The sequence below is a fragment of the Strix aluco genome, chromosome 3 (genome assembly GCF_031877795.1).
Source record: "Strix aluco isolate bStrAlu1 chromosome 3, bStrAlu1.hap1, whole genome shotgun sequence".
Taxonomy (NCBI): domain Eukaryota; kingdom Metazoa; phylum Chordata; class Aves; order Strigiformes; family Strigidae; genus Strix; species Strix aluco.
In genome coordinates this window covers 85,370,323-85,391,969 of record NC_133933.1, presented here as the reverse complement: position 1 = coordinate 85,391,969, position 21,647 = coordinate 85,370,323, and the positions used below count along the sequence as shown (strand labels likewise).

Sequence of the window (21,647 nt, the reverse complement as noted above, 5' to 3'; positions counted from 1 at the left end):
ACTCCTGCTTTAATTTCACTCCTCTGTCTTCAGCCACCAGTGTAGACTGTAAACTGACTGATTTCTTGAAGATGTAGCAGAAATGTAAATCAAACTATTTTAATATGTTTCAGGAATTTTTCCACTGAGAAACGTAAATTAGCTTGATTTATAGTTATGGTGCTCAAAATGCAAAAGAGTTTAAGTTGAAAATCACCCTTGTCCTGAGACCATCATAATGTCTGTCTACTTCTAATAACCTCTGGGGACTTCAGACTTGTAAGGTATTCAGAGATATGCTTGGCCACAGAGCTTGTTCGTATTTTAAACATAAAAGTAAGTGATGTTTATCAGAAAAAAATGACGAGGTTTAAGGGAGTCACAGTATAGAATAAGTGCAGTGGAATCAACACAAGTTGAAGTTTGACTTAGCAGAAAAAGGTCAATATAACTGTTTTTCTCCTGGCTGGGTGCAAGCAGAAGGTAGGATGGCCATTTATTTATACCTCTAGATAATCAGAGAAATACTTTGGGTTCCAAGTTTTGCAGCATCATCCCAAGCAACTTCTCTCAAATTCTCCAGTGCTTCAATTCTTTTCTACTAAAACACTAGAAATAAAAATATACTTTTACATAGTGGCAAGGATGAGTTTACAACTCCACTTCAGGATTTGCACTTATGGACACCAAAGGCCATCAGTCTAGGAAAATCCTTGCTGTATTTGTTGGATGTCTTGGGTTTGCATTTTTTGTTTGTTTGTTTCTCCCCACAGTCTTTGGAAAATTTAAGATACGTCATAAGAAAAGAATGTTTTTCTTTCCATTATGGTAAGATCTAATAATGTCTTTGATATTCCTCATGTATCATGGAGACAGTATGATTCAGTTCAGCTGAAAAATAGGTTAGTACAGTCTGCAGTGTTGCAACAGTTTAATGCTTTCACGTTCTCTGATTTATTGAGTCAAGTGTTTTTGCTTGAAATAGGCATCTACTCATATCTGGTTTGCTTTACTGGAATGGAAACAGTACACGTTCTTGGGATGCAGCTGAATTAATTTAAAGTCTGGCCAGAATTAACAGTAAATTGGGTAAGAATAAAGAAAACTATATATTTTTTAGGAGGCTGTTACAATGAGGAGTGAAACTGCAGAAAAGAACAACTATGGATTGAGTTCTTCAGGCCATGATTTATCAAAGCATAGTTATGACTATATGTTTCATGATCCAAAAGGTCATAGTAGGGAATCTTCCAGGATATATCTTATAAGATGTCAAATAAGATATTTAATTATTTTCTATTATAGATAATATAGTGGACTTCGGTGTTTTCTTGTGTCTGGCCTTAGTTTCTTCTATTAGAATATCCTGGCTCAAATGACTAGTGAGATGTCTAATATATTATATTTTTTGACTGTTTGTAACTAGTGGATTGCTTCACGTCTCCCACTTGAATTTTGACTGCCAACTGTGAAAACCTATTGTGTATTCCTTACATCTGACATAAATGTTAATTAGATATGGCAGCCTTTTAACTCTAGTATCCCTAGTGAACAGAAGCTAATGATTAAAATTCTCTGTTCAAACAGTGACAAATTTTGAAGATGGGTTTCCTCTTTTCATCATCAAGGCTCCCAATGTTTTTGTTTTGTTTTGCTTTTTTCAATACTGATAGTAATATGAAAGTTCTAGATTCTTTAAAAAATACATATGTCCATGTTGAAAGTATTAATGAACATTCCATATGTTTGCTAACTGTGCATATAATTAACATTATAATAACTCGAAATGTAGAATTTATTGTTGTCATTTCTAGTAATATCTTTGTAGTTGAAATATAATACAGCTCACAGGAATAATTCAAGTATTTCTTGTCCAAATCTGAAAAGAAAACATACAGACCAAGACAACCGAATAAAAAAAATCTATCACTAAATTTTTTCTATGCCCACATTTGTATAACATAAGTGGATTTCATTTAAGTGTTAGTTTTACATTCTAAACACTAAAACAACAACACTAAACACAAACACTTACAAGTCTGTAAGGCTTCAATATTAATTCAATATGTAGAATAATCTTTTATTTATCTGTAGAAAATAATCTTTTATTGCATAGGGAAGCCTTGAGTTTGTGATGCAACTTATGCATTAAACAACAAATTCAGATAAATTTTGCAAGTAGAACACATGAAAATGTGTAATGGAAAAACTGTCATATTGTCATCCCTAATGAAAAAGTCTTTGAAGATAGTATACTTGCTGTGTATCATAGAAATAATGCAACTTAGAGAGTTATGAGAAAACTAATTGTTTAATTCATGGAGGCTTAGCACATAAAGTCAGAAGAAAACATTTTGATAATTTAATCTGGTCTTTAATATAATACAATTGAAACTTGACTCCTTGTTTCTTTTTGAAATCTTTCAATTTTTATCATATTTGATTTTTGGACTTCAGAAAAGTATTTATATCAAATAAAGACTTTATGTAATCCTTCTACTCCTTGATGTATCCTCTTTTTTGCATCTAAAAGGGTACTACCCCCTCTGATGATAGTGTATGACAAATAACTCATCTTCTGATTATTTTGACTTCACTGTCACTGAAAAGAATCACTGTGATTACAGTTCACTATGCAGCCAGGAGGACATCACCTTATCAATAAGGCAAAATGTCTTTATTCGTCAACAGTACATCTAAACAGAAAGTTTGCATGAAAACTCAGTCATCTGTCACTTGGGGGTCATATCATTCTTGAATGATATGTATAATTTTTTGTATTACTCAATAAATAATTTTCAAGGATTTATCTCTTCTATTTACAGATATAATTTTCAATCTGCCTCGTACTTCACTCTTCCTTGTGCCCACATCTTTATTTGCAGTAGTTTTAGTTTAGTGTACTTTGCAGTAAATTTTCTCAGAAAAAATATTACTTGCATTTACTAGTTTATCTGCATTCTCACTTTTAGTGCTTATCTGGCTTGGGGTGGGGCTCTTCTGTATCACTCTTCAGTGAAGATATATTAGTCTTATGAGACATTAAATGACTACTTTGATCTCAAAGTTTTGTGGCAAGCTGACCTGTTGATAAAATTAAGTAAATAATTGCTCCCAAGAGGTCTTCTCAGGGTAAATTACTTTCTTAAAGCTATGATTTTCATCATTATTTCTCAAAGCTTTCCTTTAAAATGTTAAAATATATGCTATTTTCTTGAGTCCATTTTGTCAAAATCCTTGTCTGCACCATATCTCCCCCTTTTTATTTATTGTTCCCCACTATTTGTATCAGAAAAATACCAGATTTTTTTTCCCCCTTACAGGTCAATGTAAGAAAATGGGTCAGTGTTTAAAAAAAAAAATACACTGAAAGTATCACAAATATATACTGAGTGGATACCTAGAAAGGTTTTAACACTAGTCTTCAGAAGGGATAACTTGATTATGATTAAACTTTGGACAACCAGGTTTTAATGAATTTAGATGTGTGTAAATTTTGCTGCACAATTTTATGTAGCACCAATTGAAGAAGCTTAAGTTTTGCAGTCAAGCATTGCTTAAATAGGTAATAATGATATAGGATTAATTTCTGTGTATTAGGATAACTTTCTTTGATCTCTTTCTATGTTTGTTATCAAATGTTCCATTATTTTGCAAATGTTCACTTCAAGGACGGTTTGTCCTTCTATCAGTTTATATGTGAAATAAGTAATGAAGTTATGACAATTTTTATTTAAATTAGCATTAACTTTTAATTCTGTAATTATTTATTTGTCAGTTGAATCTGATATGAAAATAACTTGCAGTACCTTTGAGTTAGGTATTTATATTTTAACATTTCTTTTTTAAAAAAAGTTATTTAAGGTAATTTTAGTATTGACCATGTCAGTCTGCTATATATTTCAATCAGATTGATGTTATAATTGTAAAAGCCTGATTTTCCTTTCTGTTAAGAGACTTGTGTAGTACCACTTAGTGCCATGTATTTATAAGTGGTGTCTCATCCTCTATTTATCCTTTACAACATTAACCAAGAATCATTCAATTAATATATGACATATGAAAAAGAAATGCAAATATTTTGGGTAACTTGGTTTTACTAAATGGTTGAAACAAGAAATAGAACTATGCTGAGAATGCAAATTTTCCTGCTAGGTTTATCATCACTATTTCAATTATTTTTTTTTTTTTTTTTTTTTTAGCCTGACAATTATCATTATTAAGTTTTTAATAAAACATTTTTTGTACCTCACATTCTCTCTAGACCCGATTAATTTTCTTCTCATAATGTTTTTTACCAAACAAGTACTTATTTCTTTCTAGTCAACTGGACTAGGTAACAGCCACTTTTGCAGTTAATTGTTTTTCCTTGTGCTGAGATACAGGTCACATAAATTAAGTATCTTTTTATCTAGGCATAAACTTGCATTTCATGAAACAAGATTCCTTTGACTGCATTTTATTTACTTTCTTTCACTGGACTAGAATGATCTCCAAGAATAAAACCCTATTCCCTCATGATCCTCTTAAATCTCTGAGAGTTCTGCAGAGTATCACAGAGTTACATTCATCCGAATTTAAAGACTACTAAGATACAGAATAACATTTCTGGAAAGCATAGATTACATCCTGTTATATACTTGCTTCATGTAGATTTTTTTTTTCTAGATGAAAATTGCTCCAAAAATATTTTTTAACTTTCTTAACTCTTCAAAAATCTCTTTGCAAATGTGCTGGATTTTCTTATGTTTTAGGTTGAACAGTTGTTGATGAATATGTTGATATAATTTTTTGTTTCCTTTGACCTGGTGGTTTTTAAAAGACAGCTTTCCTCTGCATGATCCAACCTGCACTCCACATAAGGTCCCTATGGGCAGGAAAAAAAAGTCAAGTCACAGAATCATTGACAATCATTACCACCATTTCATAACTAGTCATGATACCTTTTGCACTTGAAAAGCAAATATGCATCCAAAGTACAGTCAAGCTTCAAGAACAAGATGCAAGACCACACACAGCTTTAAAAGTATATTTCCCTTTAATGTTATTAAAATGGTACTTAGAACTATAGAATATAAATTCTACATACCCGATAAATTCTGCTCTGGCACTCAAACGCTAATTTTTGTGGCAGTCTCATACACATTAAAGATGTCTGTGCTCATATGGTCAGGTTGTAAATATTTTTAGAAAAAGCAATAAATGGAAAGGGGTGTTATTTCAATGCTAACAGAGAAAGGCACATACTGAGCAATAGTATTCTTATGTATCTGTGTTCAGAAACATGCAGTGCACTTCTTCAGCTTTCAGTATATACCTTTATCACCAAACTATCAAATAAAACAAACACTGGTTTTGTTTCAACTGGTTATATTTCATAAGGATAACTTTTTCTCTGAAGGGAAAGTCTTCACGCCACTAGTTCTTTTTAAAATAGGAGGGTTTAGAAGAAGAACAAAACAAAACAACTAGAAACTTTAATTTCTCACTGGAGATAAACTTTCAATATCTCTAGCACTTAGGACAACAGTATAACAAGATAACTCTCTCTGGGTTTTTTTTTAGAAATTTGAGATATAATGCAAATGCATTCTCTTCAGTGCTATGCACCCACATTGCACCTGAAGGAGATAGTCACATGAACAGTTAGTAGTCTGAAATGTTTGGTTTGGCTAATTAATTCTATGAACATGAGCTTGAGTTATCTGGAGGGTGCAGCCACCCTTTTGTACATGGGTGGCTGTAAATGTTCAATCAATGTAACACAGGTGAGCAACTTGGAAAAATTTAGCGCTACAGAGTTGAAAATAATTTTCTTGCATATGCCATCAAGACTATCTTCACAGGTTCTCTCAATAACATTACAGCATCATTATTGTTATGTCAGTTAGATTTCAACATGTGAATATTAAAAACAGGTCTTAGTATAATCTTATACTAATGTCTTTATGATTTGCAGCCTCTCTATTACACACATTTAAATTTTCCCCCATATAATTCAGGATTGCTTGGAATGGAAGATAGAAACAAAACTGTTGTTAAGAATCTTGTCAAGATTCCAGATAGATTGGGTGATGTGTGACTCTGTAAATATCTAAACAACTCAGAGAGTAGATGTCTAGGATCTCTGTACATGAACATTCCAAGCTAATATTTCATATTGCCTACAGAGGCATGTATAGAATATTATATTTGGGAAGCACAAGTATAAATCTTTTTACAACTGCAACAAGGTCTTTTACACCTTCAGAAATAAATGTTAGGATTTAAAGCATAGCTAAACAATTTTATTGAATATTTAATCCCAATTTAATATGGAATAATATATTTGAATTATCTACTGTTGATAAAGAAGTTCCAGACATTTGGGAAAGTCCAAAAACACAGAACCTCACAGACAAAATGGACAATTTTTCAATTGTTATGATTTCACTTCCTGGATGGTGAATATTCTTTTCACATTGAAACATGTCACAGGTAGCTGAGGTAGCTGTTTTCTTGGCTTTTTTTTTTTTTTTTTTTTTTTTTTAGCAAGAAGTGATTGAGTTTAGTTTTTCTTTCTAGCAAAACAGTCCAAATTCTAGATAACATACTGTGGCACTTAAGTATAGTTATCATTACAAAATGTTTCCTAATTTCTAACCTTTATTTCTTTTGCCAAAGTTTAAGGCCATTAATTTCTATCCCTTGTACAGAAAGGAACTTTTCTGGTTTCTTTTTGCAACAACTTCATATGTGTTGGAGACTTTTATAATTTTCCTCTCAGTCTGTTCTTTCTTAAGTGAAACAATCTATATTCTTTCAGTCTTTCCTAATCCTATTTTGTAGACCTTTGTTCATGTTTCTCCTGAACTGCAGTATGGAAAACTGAATGGAATATAGCAACTGAAACATTGATAGTCTAAAACATATAAAATGATAGTGTAATTTGATGGGAAGGAACCATTGTAGGTCCTCCAGTCCCAACACCCACTCAAACCAGATCCAAATAGGCCAGGGTGTTTTTTCTCAGTTACTAGTGTGATATTGTTGAGTCTAGTATGTGATCCCCTATAATATCTAGAACTTAAATTTATAGAGTGGCTACCGAATCAGCTCTTTTCCTCCTGAATTTCTACAATTTATTATTCATCTGAAGTATGGAAATAGTCATTAATTCCTTTGAATGCCATTTTTAAAATTACCCTTCTACTTTCTGAAACTTACAATTTTGAATTCTGATCCTGCCCCATTGTAAAGTGAATACACATCCAATTAGCATCTTTTCTGTTGAAGAATAAGTGGCAATATTTAACTGTATGCTGCAAGGAATATCACTTATTATAACTTTCCAGACTGAGAATTAATCTCTTTCAATGAAGTGCATATTTCTGATCAAATTTTCTTAATGTTTTTAGGGAGAACAGAATGGCTTTGTGTATAACAAGATGTGATGACTTGCCTCAACTTCTTCCCTTGTCCTTATTCTCTTTCCTTCTCTTATTCTCTTAGCTTTAGATTCCCACAAATGAAATAGTTTTATAATTTTCTTAGGATTAAAATACTGTTTTTCTAAAAATTGCATTAATCAGTCTACAATTTCATAGTCCTCCTTTCCCAATTTGTGAAGTTTTTGGATTGGGAAGAATTTAAAGATAAGCCTTTTACAGTGTCCTTTAAGCTTCCATGAATTCTTAAAGGTAATTCCTAATGGATCTGAAATTGCTAAAAATGGTTCTGCAAATGCATCAGGTCCAAACTTCCTGAACATACTGAAAGTTCAAGGACTCACTGAAGTTATCTTTCCATACTTTAGTCTAAACATTTTTACATGTGTTTCTTGTGATAATTTTATAAATTATCTGATCAGCGTTAGCCTTTTCAGAGAAGGTAGGCACAGGAAAAATCATCAAACTGTTTGGTTGTCTTTGCAGTGTGATTTCATGGTTTTCTTTTTCTGTTGGACAACTGATTAGTTCCTAGAATTTCCTTTTACCCTTGCTTCTAGAATGTCACTTTTTATCCTTAGTATCGATTTTTAATTGTACTGTATTTTTTGCTTTGGCATTTATGCATTTGTCTCTGCATAAGTTTTATGCTTGTTTGCTTTTCTGTTTGTCCTTCACATTCTGAGTTACAATTCAGTTCCTTCATACTTCCTTTTCTGAGTTTCAATTCATTGAAGAATTCATGTTTGAGTCTTGTTGCTTCTTTTTCTACACTGTCTGTGTTTTGTCTTAGCAAAGCCTCTGCTTGGGCCAGTAGTGGGTTTTCTATAAGGAATTCTCATTTCACCTGAAAAAGTGTTTTCCTTACAGTTGTTTTCTGTGAGAGGTTTAATATCAATAGTCTCTGTTTATTACAACTGTTTTCATACATAGTTTTTGTTCTGTCACTGTCTCTGCTTCTCAAGAATTATTCAGTGATCCTTTTCATTTTAATTGCTTTCAACTTTCATGTTTTCAGTCAGGCCATTGCTCTTGTCAGACATCTACAGAGCTCTCCTGAAGTCATTTGCCTACTTATTGTTTGAAAAGTTTCTGTCAAAACATCCTAGTAGTTTCTCTGGACAATTTATCTCATGTTATATTCATTGTTAATTGTGTGAAGTTCAGTGGTGCGCTTTTTTAAGATATGGCTGTAACCTTATTAATTTCAGTAGAAATTAATAGAAATAGAATATAAATTCTTAGCAGAGTCTTGATTCAGTAGTGTATTTCATTCAGGAAAAAAAAAGTGTAAGAGTCAACTGGGGAACAGATATATTCTGAACACACTTCTTTTAAGAACAAGAAATCTCCCTGCTTTCTCCTTTGCATTTTGGGTAAAATCTTATACGCCAAAGTTCCAGTTTTGTGCAGATATAATGCTTAAATCATGGGACAACTCAAGACAGATGTTTACATCACATATGCTGGCAAATCCTTATTAAAGCTGTCAGATCCCTAGAGAATAAAGTGCCTTTAACCCACTGAGTGCTGACATGGAGATTTAGGGAGGTATGAATTTTGTGAAGTTACCTGGAGAGTTTGTCTGATTATTCATCAGGACTTGTATTTGGTGCAGTAATTGCATGTACTACCATTTGTTTCCTTGCTTGATGTTTATCTTTTTATTACTGTAAAAAATGAAAAAAGCCTGTCTAAAACATGAGCAAAGACTGAGTTATGTATTTAGCCTATCAAATACAACTTGAATGTTGGTGCCATATTGTAGTGGAAAACTCTGCCATTTGTTTTTTGTCTTTTTCCCTTCAGCTTTGTATTTGAGGAAGGCTATCCTATATTGAGAAATGTGTAAAAATCCTATATTTTGCTAAATGTTAAGTTTCTTCCCATAATTAGGAATATTCTGCCGATCATTTTGTTTGTTGTTCTGTTTGCACTTTATGCAAAAAAAGTCACATTGTAGTTTAAATATAAGGAGATAAATGTTTAAAGAAAATAAATTCAGTTTTCATGGAATGGGTATCATAGAATTTGCATTTTGAGTTATTTTTTCTGTTTTTGCTGCAGTCATGTAAATGGCAGCTTGTAACTTGAGGCAACAGAACAGTAGGGGCTTTCACTGACTTTTCCCTCCCCCTGTGGGTTTTCTATACTTTACCTAAGAAAACATTGAGAAAATAGAATAGTTGTGTAAGGAAAAGTGTAAAGCCTAATACTTAAAGCATTTGATCGATGTTTTGGGTTTGAATTAATTTTTTTCAGTTGCCAAAACACATTTCTTCTTCATTTTCAGAGGCTTACAATGTCCATCCAAACAATGTATTTGATATTAATGTATAATGCAATTTGTTAAGGAGCACATTTAAATTTAGTAGTTATATGAATTCCTTGAAGATATGTCTACAGTGTTTATAGTGTCATTTTTTCAAATGAAAATGAGAAGAGTATCTTCTGATGAATGTTTGAAGATAAATAAAGACCTTAGACATACCCAAAAGCTAAAAGGATTCTACTTTTCATTTTAGTTCTTTGTACAGAGAGGGGTATCATGACAGTGTACTACTTCAGGTTAAAAAGAAAGGAAAGGTGTGGGGGCATTCATTATCCATTCTGTCTTTTTAATTTTTGCAGGAAGAGCCATATGTTATGTTCAAGAAGTCTGACAAACCCTTGTACGGAAATGATCGATTTGAAGGTTATTGCATTGACCTTCTCAGGGAGCTGTCTACTATCCTTGGATTTTCCTATGAGATTAGACTGGTGGAGGATGGAAAATATGGAGCCCAGGAAGATGCCAGCGGACAGTGGAATGGAATGGTTCGTGAACTAATTGATCATGTAAGCTAACTTTTGGAAGTTTTCCACTATCCATTTAGATTTCAATTCTATTCATACAAATTCTAAAACTTTTATGGTAATGCCATTTGAATAGTACTGTTTTGGAAAATACAGATGTTAAAAGAAGTAGTGCAAGTAGATTCACATAAATTATTTCTTTAGCATGGAATTTGTTTGTTAAATGAAAAGTAATCTGCATCTCTGCCTATAGGCAACGTTTGTTTCTGCCAAACTGGTTTAGCTCTTCCATGGCATGTGCTTAAATGAAAATATGGAATAGATAGTATTCAGAATTTATTTCTGAGAAAAAATATATGTTTTATTGTGAAAAAACATACATCTTCATTAATCAATAGAAGTCAGGCCTCTTCTGATAGTGAATCTGAGACTTTAATTTCTCTGCATGTAATGTAAAAACATAAATTATTTGATATATACAAAGAAGAGAAACATCTTTCTTGAAACGTTAACACAAAGTGCAAACAGTAAGGCAATAATATCAGCATATATTGAAGGAGCAAAGAAATACAACGTGTGTCAAACAGATACCATTACAATTACTTGTAAATGAGTAAGGCAGGCATTACATTCTGTCCTTCAAAGCATACTTTCCCATTTGGTCATGCCAGTTGAATTCAATCTCTTAGAAACATTTTAGTCAATTTGAAAATTGAGTTGTTGTCTCTTTTTGCATTTATTTGGGTGAATTACTTGACATAGAGACATTTGATCAAAGAATGAGATAAAACATATTCTGCATATCACTGTCTTTTAAAATTGGAAAAAAGGAAGACTATTTTATAGCTAATTCAAGTGAAACCTAATGATGGCAGAAGCTACATGAATAACTTGAAGAAAAATATTCACTAATCTTGTTTCAATTTGCTTTAAGATTTCAGCAGATGGGCAAAACATGTGCTAATCAAAATATTCATATTTACTAGGAAGGTTGTTATCTTTGTGCTTTTCTAGTAAATAATAATCTGGTATTGCTGTTGCAACAGATGTTGATTATGCCTAGCTTCACACTTTTAAAAAGAGTGTGTGGGAGTATTATATTTATATTATGTTCAAATGTGTGTATGTATTATACCTACTACACATACATAGAAAGCAAACAGATATTTAGCTAGACTCTCTGTCCATTTCTATACATGCATATTTTCACACAAGTGTAAATGCATAGGCATGCATAGCTATTAGATTTTATGGTTGTTAGGTAATATCATCATCTGGAACTAATTTTATATGATTGGGAAGGATATTATGGAAGCATTTCTTTTATAATTCTTCAGAAGCAAAATGAAATCACATTTTGATATGCTTTTATTATTTATCCCTAAAGCTTTCTTGAACAAGCACTAGTACAGCACCCTAAGCTTTTCACTAAAATAATCTTGAAATAAAATACATTTGAAGAAGTTGCAGCAATAAAGTATGTGGAACAGGAGCTTTTCCACTCCTTTCCTCTTGATAACACAGAATGGAACATGTGTTCCTTTTTCCCATAGATAACATATAACTAAACTTCGATTAAAATTTGTTTTGCCTTTGAAATGGTGGTTACTTAGGAGTCAAAAAAGTTTAGATACTGTGTTAGTGCATGATGGAAGATAGTGTAACTTAACTTGGATCATAACTTTTACTAGTCCATTTCAACTGTTAAAATTTTGCTTTAAATTTTTATCTGGTTTTATCTATTATTATTTTGTAATCTATTTGAGTACATTTAATTTATTTATGCATCTGTGCTCTGTATATGCATGCATGTTAATTGTACATTTTATTAGCAAGCAACACTTCAAACCTCAGAATTGATGCACAGGAATTTAGAGAATTCCAGACAGTTACCACATTTGATGTTTCCATGTGGTTAGTACTTCACACAGATCATTAGCTTAGCTTTTCAGTCTTTCTTTTCCCTTAGAGAATATTTTTTTAATGTGACAAATTTAATGTTGGTTTTGTATAAAGTGATTTAATAGACTCATTTACTATTTCTTTTAGAAAGGTAAAATGATTCTGTCTACATTTTTCAATCTGAGCTTCTAATTAAAATAAATAAACTATAGAATAAAGACAAGAGTTCTGAAAGTTGCCATAGTACTTACATCTATTTGAAATATATTTTTAAAATTTATTTTATTTTTATCTGCTTGTTATATTTTAACTGTTAGTCTTTTAATTTCAGAAAGAAAGAATGTTTTGCTGTGGTATATATCTTTACAAGGGTAGTTTGTAGCATTTGTTATTCAAGTATAAATAAAATAAACAATTTTGGTATAGTATGTATGTAGAAAGAAAGATGCAGAATTTATATAAAGATAAGAAGTACCAAATAGAACCTAAATTTTTAATTAATTTAAATCTGTGCTTACCCACTGTACATAATTACTTGGACTCAAAAGTTTAAGTGAAATGAAGATAATGCTATCTGAACTGAGCTCAGCATATCATGTCAATCTCAGGCTTGAAATTCTATAATGTGAACAGAGACTGAAGTCTTTACATCAGGCTTTTTGTGTTTCAATCTCTTTTTCCATATCTTATTCAATTTATTCTTTCTTTGACTGTTTTACTGAGTGTTCACATACGCCATCATTCTGATATTGGTCTCCAAACAATGACTAGTTTCCTTTTGGATAAATGGTAAATACTGAAAGTGGAAAATGAGTTCAGCGATTCCTTCCCTTTAACAACTGAATGCTAGTGAATTCCTGAAAAAACAGTGGTCTCAACAGCTGCAAATGGAAAAGAAATATTCACTAGGACAGCAGATATGATGAGACTGTCCTATAAAAATATTTTAAATTGAATTTTTCCAGTTAAGCAGTCTGATTTCTTTGCTACAATTTTTCATTCAATGTTTTACCCTCTCTCTCATTAATTCAAGACAAAGATGTTAGACATCTGGGGAAGGGGGAGCTAAAATCCTGGTATTTTCATCCTTTATGAATGCATTCTTCATAAAGAAGTATTCTTTATACTGACTTGCTGCCTTTGGTTCAAGAACTTTATTCAAGGATAGATTTATTGAATTGGTTTTGAACTGAATTATAAATTCTGGAGAATTCAGATTGTTCTGTGCTGCTACAAGTTGTTATGACACTGTATTATGTTGTATGAGATATATAGCATGAGCATATAAATTATGTTCCCCTATGGCTAGCAGATACTGATAGAATAAAAATATCTAATTTTCCTTTTTTTCTGTTAGACATTCTACTGTACAGCTCTAAAATTGCTTCAAAACATTCTTATTGTTGGGTTCTAAAACAGGCAAAAATTACTGTTTTATAGTTTCCCAGAGATATAAATGAAAGTGAAAAATCCACTGGGAAGTAATTTGTTACTATTATATACCATTAAAAATAACCTTTTCTTTTTTTTTTTTCCCCCTTAGCTCTTTGTATGAATGATTTTTCTACAGCACAAAGATTATGCATTACAAATAGACTATAAGGCTTGCAGATCTTTTATGATTCATAAATAATTATAGAAAAGGTCCAGTTTTTAGATCATGACTGCTCTTTTATTGTATGTGAGGATTAAAAGGGAACTTTTCTACGTATCTCAGAAGAGTAGGATTTTCAGCTTGGAGGAAATTAAAATTTACGCAGTTGGACAACGGGAAAGCACTATTTAATTTGAATTAACTTTCGAAACAGCTTTGTGTTTTACTTCAGTATCTTTTGACTTTTTAAAATCAATATCTTACTAATAAATGGTTACATACAAAATGCTTACATTTATAAAAATAGTAGTAACCTTTTATTCTCTCAATAACAGAATAGCTTCAGATGTTTATATAATCAGTTGAAAATGTTTCTGGAGACATCCTCCTCAAATAACTTGCTACTTTTTTTTTTTTTTTTTTCCTAAATTAAGGTCCTTGTGGTCTTGAAGGACTAGAGCCAAGCTCTTTGTATTACTGTGTAGAAGTGAAAAAAAGGTTCCAATAAGCAACTATATATATTTTTGGTTGCTTCCTTTTTGAGACAAAGAAAAATCTGAGTAAATGAAGTGCTAAGGCTCAGACAACAGGCCCAAGCCAGAGTTGACCTATAGATGAATCCTTTATATTTTATAACTAATAACCATTGTGCTAGTAGGTATTGTACTAAGTTATAACAACCCATTTATGCTGATCTAAAAAGTGTTAAAGTGTTGAAATACTGAAGCCTGAACAACAGGCCCAGAGCTGAAGCTGCTAACTTAGTATGGAATAATTAACAAAGTATGTAAGCTCACTAGTGAAAGATGCAGCTTAGACAAAATATAATCAACAGTAAGGATGAAATGCTGAGAGAATGTATCCAACTTCCCTTGTTTAGCCTTGTTCAAGGCTGAGAACCCACGTATTTGGCCTTGTTAGAAACCCCCTTGGTCTCCTCCCCCCCCACCCCCCGAGCCCTGGCCAGGCTTTGGGTGGAATCCAACAGGAGAATGGAACCAGAAATTTTCCGCTCAAAACAAAGGTGCCAGTTATTCTGGCTTGCTGATCTCTAGTATATAAGGCTGGGCCCGTTTGCAGCGACTTTGGATGCCCCACCTATGGGTGGATGCACCGTGTAGGATTTCCCACTTGCCGGGACAGGCTCTCCAAATCCTCGCTGCAACCGGGGCTCCCCAGCATCTGCAGATCTGGATGATGGTAACGTGTGCAAGTGGTGATGAACCTTTCTTAATCGTTATTCTCTCTTTCATGTAGTAATGATTTGATGCATTACCCTGTATTTTCCTATATGTTTCTTTAGGTGCATTATTCTGCCTTTTCTCACTGCTTGTTTTCTGTATTACTCTGTTACATTGTTTAGTTATCACTAGTGAAATACCTACTTTTTTCACTCTGGTGTCCGAGTTTAATTGGTATCCTTAATCAGCAAGACAGTAAAGGAATTTAAGTTTCTTCCACCTTTTTCTTTTCTCTTCCTCACCTTTCCAAATGCAGTTTCATCATGTTGTTTGGACTCCATCTCTTTCCTTCATACTTACAACAAGTCCTTCTGTATAGAGCCTCATAAGGAAAAGCTGAGCTTCTCTTGTGTCTCCTCCTCAAGGATACGTACAGGCTTCCTCCTTGTAACTTTCATGCAAAAGGTCTGATAGTTGAGATTTTCAATACAATACAGGACAGTTTAGCCATGCCTCTTTCATTAATCAAAATCTCAGAAAATTTGACAGTAGCAGGAAGTTAGAGACTATAGGAGAAAGAAAGAACGAGCATTCTGTCTTTTTGCACCAACACTATATATGCTGGACAATAAAACCTGTGGTCTGTCAGTGCTCTTTAGAGCACCATATCTGCTTGTATTAGTGAAAACACTGGTTGGACATTGACATTTTCAAATCTATTTAACTCCTAATGATTTTATTTATTTTTTTTTTCAAATGAGGCTCCTAAATTAATGTATGACACTCATATACTATTACTTATTGAACATCATTATTAGGCCATTGTCAGAGTATTTCTTCATAGAGGATCACTGGATTGTAACATTTTCCTTTAATGATAATTATTCTTTTTATCAGTTAGAATGCTACATCACTTTCTCCTTTATTTCTCAGAGTGACTTAGTTGTTTTTTGTAAGACACCCTATATTTTTGTGAAGGGCTGCTGTGCTAGTCATCATCATCAGGTTCAATAATAAGAATGTTTCACAAGACAACCTAGTTAATAAAGCAGAGGCAGAATATCAGTAGTGACTTCAGAAACATGTTTTGCCTTACATACCTGAATCTGGAAAATTCAGGTCTTTGGCACAGTGACTTATCTCTCTTCCTTTGTGGCCAATATTTATGACTGTGAACTGTCATTCATTTCATATTTCTTTAAAAATGTTATAGATGTCATAGTTTAAACAGATATATCAACTGAGTAAGCATTAGAAAAAAGGTTTGAAATATGGGACAAGTGGAAATTCAAAAAAAGAAGATTCTGCAGAGAATGCCTTTATATATGACAACATTTGAGTGCACTGCTCTCACCAGAAGTTAAACTAGTGCTTGAAGAAAAATGGTGAACTAGTACTGTGAGATCTTAAGATTTACAAGAAGGGTTTCAAACTATTTAGGCCTTAAGTTTAGAACATCCTTCTATATCAGTCTTAAAAAATATTCTTAAAAAATGTTTATTCCAATAGGATTAACAGCTATAAAATTATCAATTTAAATCCAGAAATGGTTATTTCTCCTTCTTTAACACATTTTCCATTATTTCACAGTATAGATTAACCATGTAATCACATAATGATGTATCAGAAAATAAAAATAGATAGAAACATATCATCATGCAGAAGTGATTCTAACTCATATTTCTGCAAAATCCTATCTTTTTTCCCTGACTTATGTTTCTCCATCTGAACCTGTATCTCAGACTTCTCTTAATGTTCTTCTTGGCTATCACACTGTCAAATTCAGTTGAACATCACCAAAACTTACCTCATTATTTTCTACTTGTCTTTTTTATTCCTTCATTCTTGTCATTGTTCCTAACATCAAAATTCTCATAAAAGTTCAGGAGCATAAGGGAGTAATTTAGATGTCTTTATTTTCCTTTCCGTAGAGACTGTGTTCACATCTTGCCATGTATTCCATAAGTCTAGAAAAATCAACCTTTTTTTTTTTTTTTCTTCCCTTTCTTGCCCATAGAGTAAAATAGCTCTCAGGCCAGACCTTTCATTTGTATGTTTGCCTACAGCAGTGACCCTGTTTCTGTATTATAAGAAGTTCATGAATCCATTTTGTGAGCTTCATGTTCCTCACTGGTTCAACCTAACATTTTATATGAGTACTTTCCTCTTATTGTGCTATCAGACCCAGTCAACATGGGTTTATGAGAGTCAGGTCCTGCTTGACTAACCTGACCTTCTATGACAAGGTGACCCACTTAGTGGACGAGGGAAAGGCTGTGGATGTTGTCTACCTAGACTTTAGTGAAGCCTTTGACACTGTTTCCCACAGCATTCTCATGAAGAAACTGGCTGTTCATGGCTTGTACTCTTTACTGGGTAAAAAACTGACTAGAAGGCCAGGTCCAAAGAGTGGTGGTAAATGGAGTTAAATCCAGTTGGTGGCTGGTCACAAGTGGTGTTCCTCAGGGCTCAGTCTTGGGGTCAGTTCTGTTTAATATCTTTATCAACAATCTGGATGAGGGGATCAAGTGCACCCTCAGTAAGTTTGCAGACAACACCATGTTGGGTGGGAGTGTTGATCTGCTTGAACATTGTAAGGCTCTACAGAGACAGTCTGAATCGATGGGCTGATGCCAACTGTATGAAGTCCAACAAGGCTCAGTGCCAGGTCCTGCACTTGGGTCACAACAACCCCATGCAACAGCACTACAAGCTTGGGGAAGAGTGTCTGGAAAGCTGCCTGGAAGAAAAGGACCTGGGGATGTTGGTTGACAGTTGGCTGAATATGAGCTGGCAGTGTACCCAGGTGGCCAAGAAGGCCAATATCATTCTGGCTTGTGTCAGAAATAGCGTGGCCAGCAGGACCGGGGAAGAGATCATCCCCCTGTACTTAGCACTGGTGAAGCTGCACCTCAAATACTGTGTTTAGTTTTGGGCCCCTCACTATGAGAAACACAGTGAAGTGCTGGAGCATGTCCAGAGAAGGGCAACGAAGATGGTGAAGGGTCTAGAGCACAAGTCTTAGGAGGAGCAGTTGAGGGAACTGGGCTGAGGGGAGACCTTATCTCGCTCTGCAACTACCTGAAAGGAGGTTGTAGTGAAGTGGGTGTTGGTCTCTTCTCCCAAGCAACAAACGATAGGACAAGAGGAAACAGGCTCAAGTTGTGCCAGGGGAGTTTTAGATTGGATATTAGGAACAATTTCTTCACCAAAAGAATTGTCAAGCATTAGAACAGTCTACCCAGGGAAGTGGCGACGTCACTATCCCTGTAGGTTTTTAAAAGACATGGAGATGTGGTGTTTAGGGACATGGTTTAGTGGTGGACTTGGTACTATTAGGTTAATGGTTGGACGTGATGATCTTAAAGGTCCTTTCCAACCAAAATGACTCTATGCTTATATGTTTTAAGTGTTTTATTTCTGTTTGAATCATGTGAGTATCATTGAAACTCCTTGATATTTTATTTTTGTGTTCTGTAGAAACTGTTAGTAACAATTGTTCACATTTCAACAGAGGATTTGACCTTGAAATGAATCCTAAAATAATTTTTTTGTTTCCCAGTTAAGAGAATTTATTGTCTAGAAATGTTGTTATCAAATCCATTTTTTAAATTAGAAATTCTTTTACAGGTACTTTTCAATCAATTAATGATATTTGTTCTGGTTATCGTATGCTATAGAGGAAGGGAAACAAAATCTATTCAACATTTTAATTAAAAGAATGATGATAAAATTAGAACTTTAGGATCAGATGTTGAGTTTAGGATCATATGTTGCTCCCAGTCAGTTTGGGGTCTTAGTGACTTTCCTTTTGAAGACTTGGGTAAAGACTTTTTCTTACGGAACATTTTGACATCAATAAAATAAAAGAATTCTAAGACAGAAATTTTTTATCAGCTATCTTAGAAATAATCCTTCCCCTGCTACTATATCATGTCAACAGTGAGATACCAGACAATGATATGCATATTTTACATTTTTCTCTAGTTGAGTAAACCAACAAAAGATTTTTATTAGCAGAAAAAAATATTATTTTCATTTTAATGCTATTCTCTCTGTCTTAGTTCTCCATACTTGTATTATTTTTAAGCTCCTTAGAACAGGTACTATTCACTGTATATTAAAATACATTATAACATGTCAAGCACTGCAAAATAATTGTTGAGTATATTGTTAACACTGTTCTTGTCTGAAAAAGAATCAACTTGAGTAAGATAACATTCCACAGGCATCTGCAAAATGAGTGTGTATCTTTTGTGAAAGTACTTGTGCAAAAAAACCCAAAATAAAACAAAAACTCCAAACCCACAGAAACTCAGAGCTCTGCTTAATTTGCTTTGTTTTCTGTTTTTCACAAAGATACATGCATGTAGTTGAAGTATTTTATTTGGTAACATTTTAAAGTTTAGTTCTTGAAGTTTGGCATTACAAAAAATGTGTTTCTGCATTCTTGAAGTGGTAAAGCTTTCTTTATTATAAGTATATAAGTTGTTGAGGTTTTTTTACTTTTCTTGTTTTTGAAGGACTTTCTTTGAATATACTAACTATAGAAAACCTAAGTACCATATACCTGTGAACCAGTTTAAAAAAGAGATCTTACTTTTTTTTACACATAAATTGTGTGTTGAAATTTGCAACTGATCATCAATATTAAGCAAAAAACCCCAATTATATTCTATTCTATCTTCCTAAAAGAAGTTGTGTTGAGTGCATTAAATATACTTTTTTTTTTTTTTCCCCCTATAAATAATATTATTCTAAAGCCCTGGTAATCCTGGGCAGATCTTCTTTATTCAGAGAATAATCATATTAAAATAGATATAATTTTGATGACTGTCTTCTGTGCATATTAAATTATTTGCTGAGATAATTAACATTATGGTAATCTTGTTAATTTTGACTCATTAAAAAAATGAAGTTTACCTGTGAAAAGCATTGAGAGGGTAAACAATGTGATGATTTAATGAAAAAAGGGCAGTTCATGTAATATATGTGAAAGGTAATTTCTGACAATGCCTATCTTTACTCTTACTGTTATTACATAAACAACATACTAATAATTGCAGATGTTCTCAAAAAAGATGGAGGATTTTAATATGAACTTTTTTCAAATACATTTTTAGAACCTACTTGACATCTTACATGAGGCCTCATAAGATCAATTTAATTTAGAGTAAAATTCCACAGATCAGAATGTTGTTCCTCAGAGGGGAAGACAGGCTGAATTCAGTCAGGATTTCGGGAATGAATATTTTGGTAAAAGGTGCCTGTTGGAGCACTAGCTACGTAGGCTTCTGGTTTAGCCAATAGAGAAAACAATCATACCAGAGGTGAGAGATAAATCGGACTTATCTTCTAAAGCTGTGTCCAATGGAAGAATTCAGGTTAGATGCTCTGTGACCTTAAGCACATCTACAGCAGATGTGACAGAGGACACCCATCCCATTCTAGAGCAGCACATTTGAGGACAAGTTGGCTATCCAAGGTATATCTTATGCAGTAGACATATTCAGGAACCCAAAACACTTTTCTGGAACTTTGTCAGCTGAATTGCTCTTTAAACGTCATCATCTGTATTGATTAGACCTTCACTGTCTGTGATGGGAGTTTAAACTGCTACAGATTAAGCCAGTAGCCCACACATAATTATCTGGTGCCACCTGAGCTTCCTTAAACTGTCCAAGATGCCCACATAATGCTGGCAGATCTAAGGCCTATGGGAGACCCTTTTGTTGATGGAACAGCAACAAGAGGCATGTCACAGACTCTAGTCCAATTCAGAAAAGGGCCTGGAATAACAGCCCAGGCATCTGCATTTTGGTGTTAACCCGCACTTAGGTCTTGCTTGAAGCAGTTGTGAGGTTACATTCTGTCTTTACAAAATTATATTTCTACCATATTTGCTAGAGTATTCATTGAGTGATCATCTTATTTTTTTTTTAATTACTGTCAGTAAATGTGAGTAGATAAATTCTTCTCTCAGTAGAGTATACTAAGACTTTTCTCAATGTTGATTCTTGTTTATGCAAGTAAAGATAGCTGTTTTCTAACAGAATTATGTTATTTTCCAATTATTTGTTTTCATTATCTGTGACACCTATCATGAGCTGGAAAAAAAAAAGGATTACCATGAGAAACTGTACTATGAAAAACAGTTGGCTGAGAACCTTTATCCATTTAGAAAGAAAATAGTAATTTAGCTAACAGTGCCTTCATACCAAGGAGTTCTTTTTTGTGTTCCTATTTTTTCTGTACCTTTAAATAGATCATTTAAGTTGTCTGGATAGAATTCTTGTCTTTTGTCCGGTTGTATAGTTTGATGAATATTTTTTTAATTAGGCATAAGATAAATTATTTTACAAAAATTACTTTAAATTAATCATCTTGTTTCTTAGATAAAACATCATGGGTTTTGTCTATTTTTACTTGAGGAGTAACCACATCTATTCATTATAAAAATGAAAAAAACACCCAACAAACTTGCATGTTTTTCAGTTTCACATTCAAAACTAAGCTTAAGAAGGTCTAATTGTTAATTATTTTTTTTTTTTTTTTAATACATGATTTCTGTTGATGGGACAGTTTACATGATGCATAATATTACTTATCAACACAAATTATATTCACAAAAAGTTATTTTTCATTTCTTACGGCAAGGAATATTCAGGCTATTCAGGCTCAGGGAAATATGTAAGAAAGTGGAGATAGAATGTAAACACTACTGTTCAAGGTGGCAAAGATAAGTATCACACAGATCTTTAATGAATA

At 33.2% G+C, this 21,647-nt stretch overlaps 1 protein-coding gene across 6 annotated transcripts in view; it reads left to right on the top strand.

Moving 5' to 3' along the window:
- GRIK2 (glutamate ionotropic receptor kainate type subunit 2) overlaps positions 1–21,647 on the top strand; it is a 445,391-nt gene that overhangs the window by 255,698 nt on the left and 168,046 nt on the right. For all 6 annotated transcript variants that reach the window (XM_074819452.1, XM_074819453.1, XM_074819455.1 and 3 more), the window contains one exon: positions 10,038–10,244. In XM_074819452.1, the coding sequence (XP_074675553.1) occupies positions 10,038–10,244 (207 nt within the window). The remainder of the gene's footprint in view (positions 1–10,037; positions 10,245–21,647) is intronic.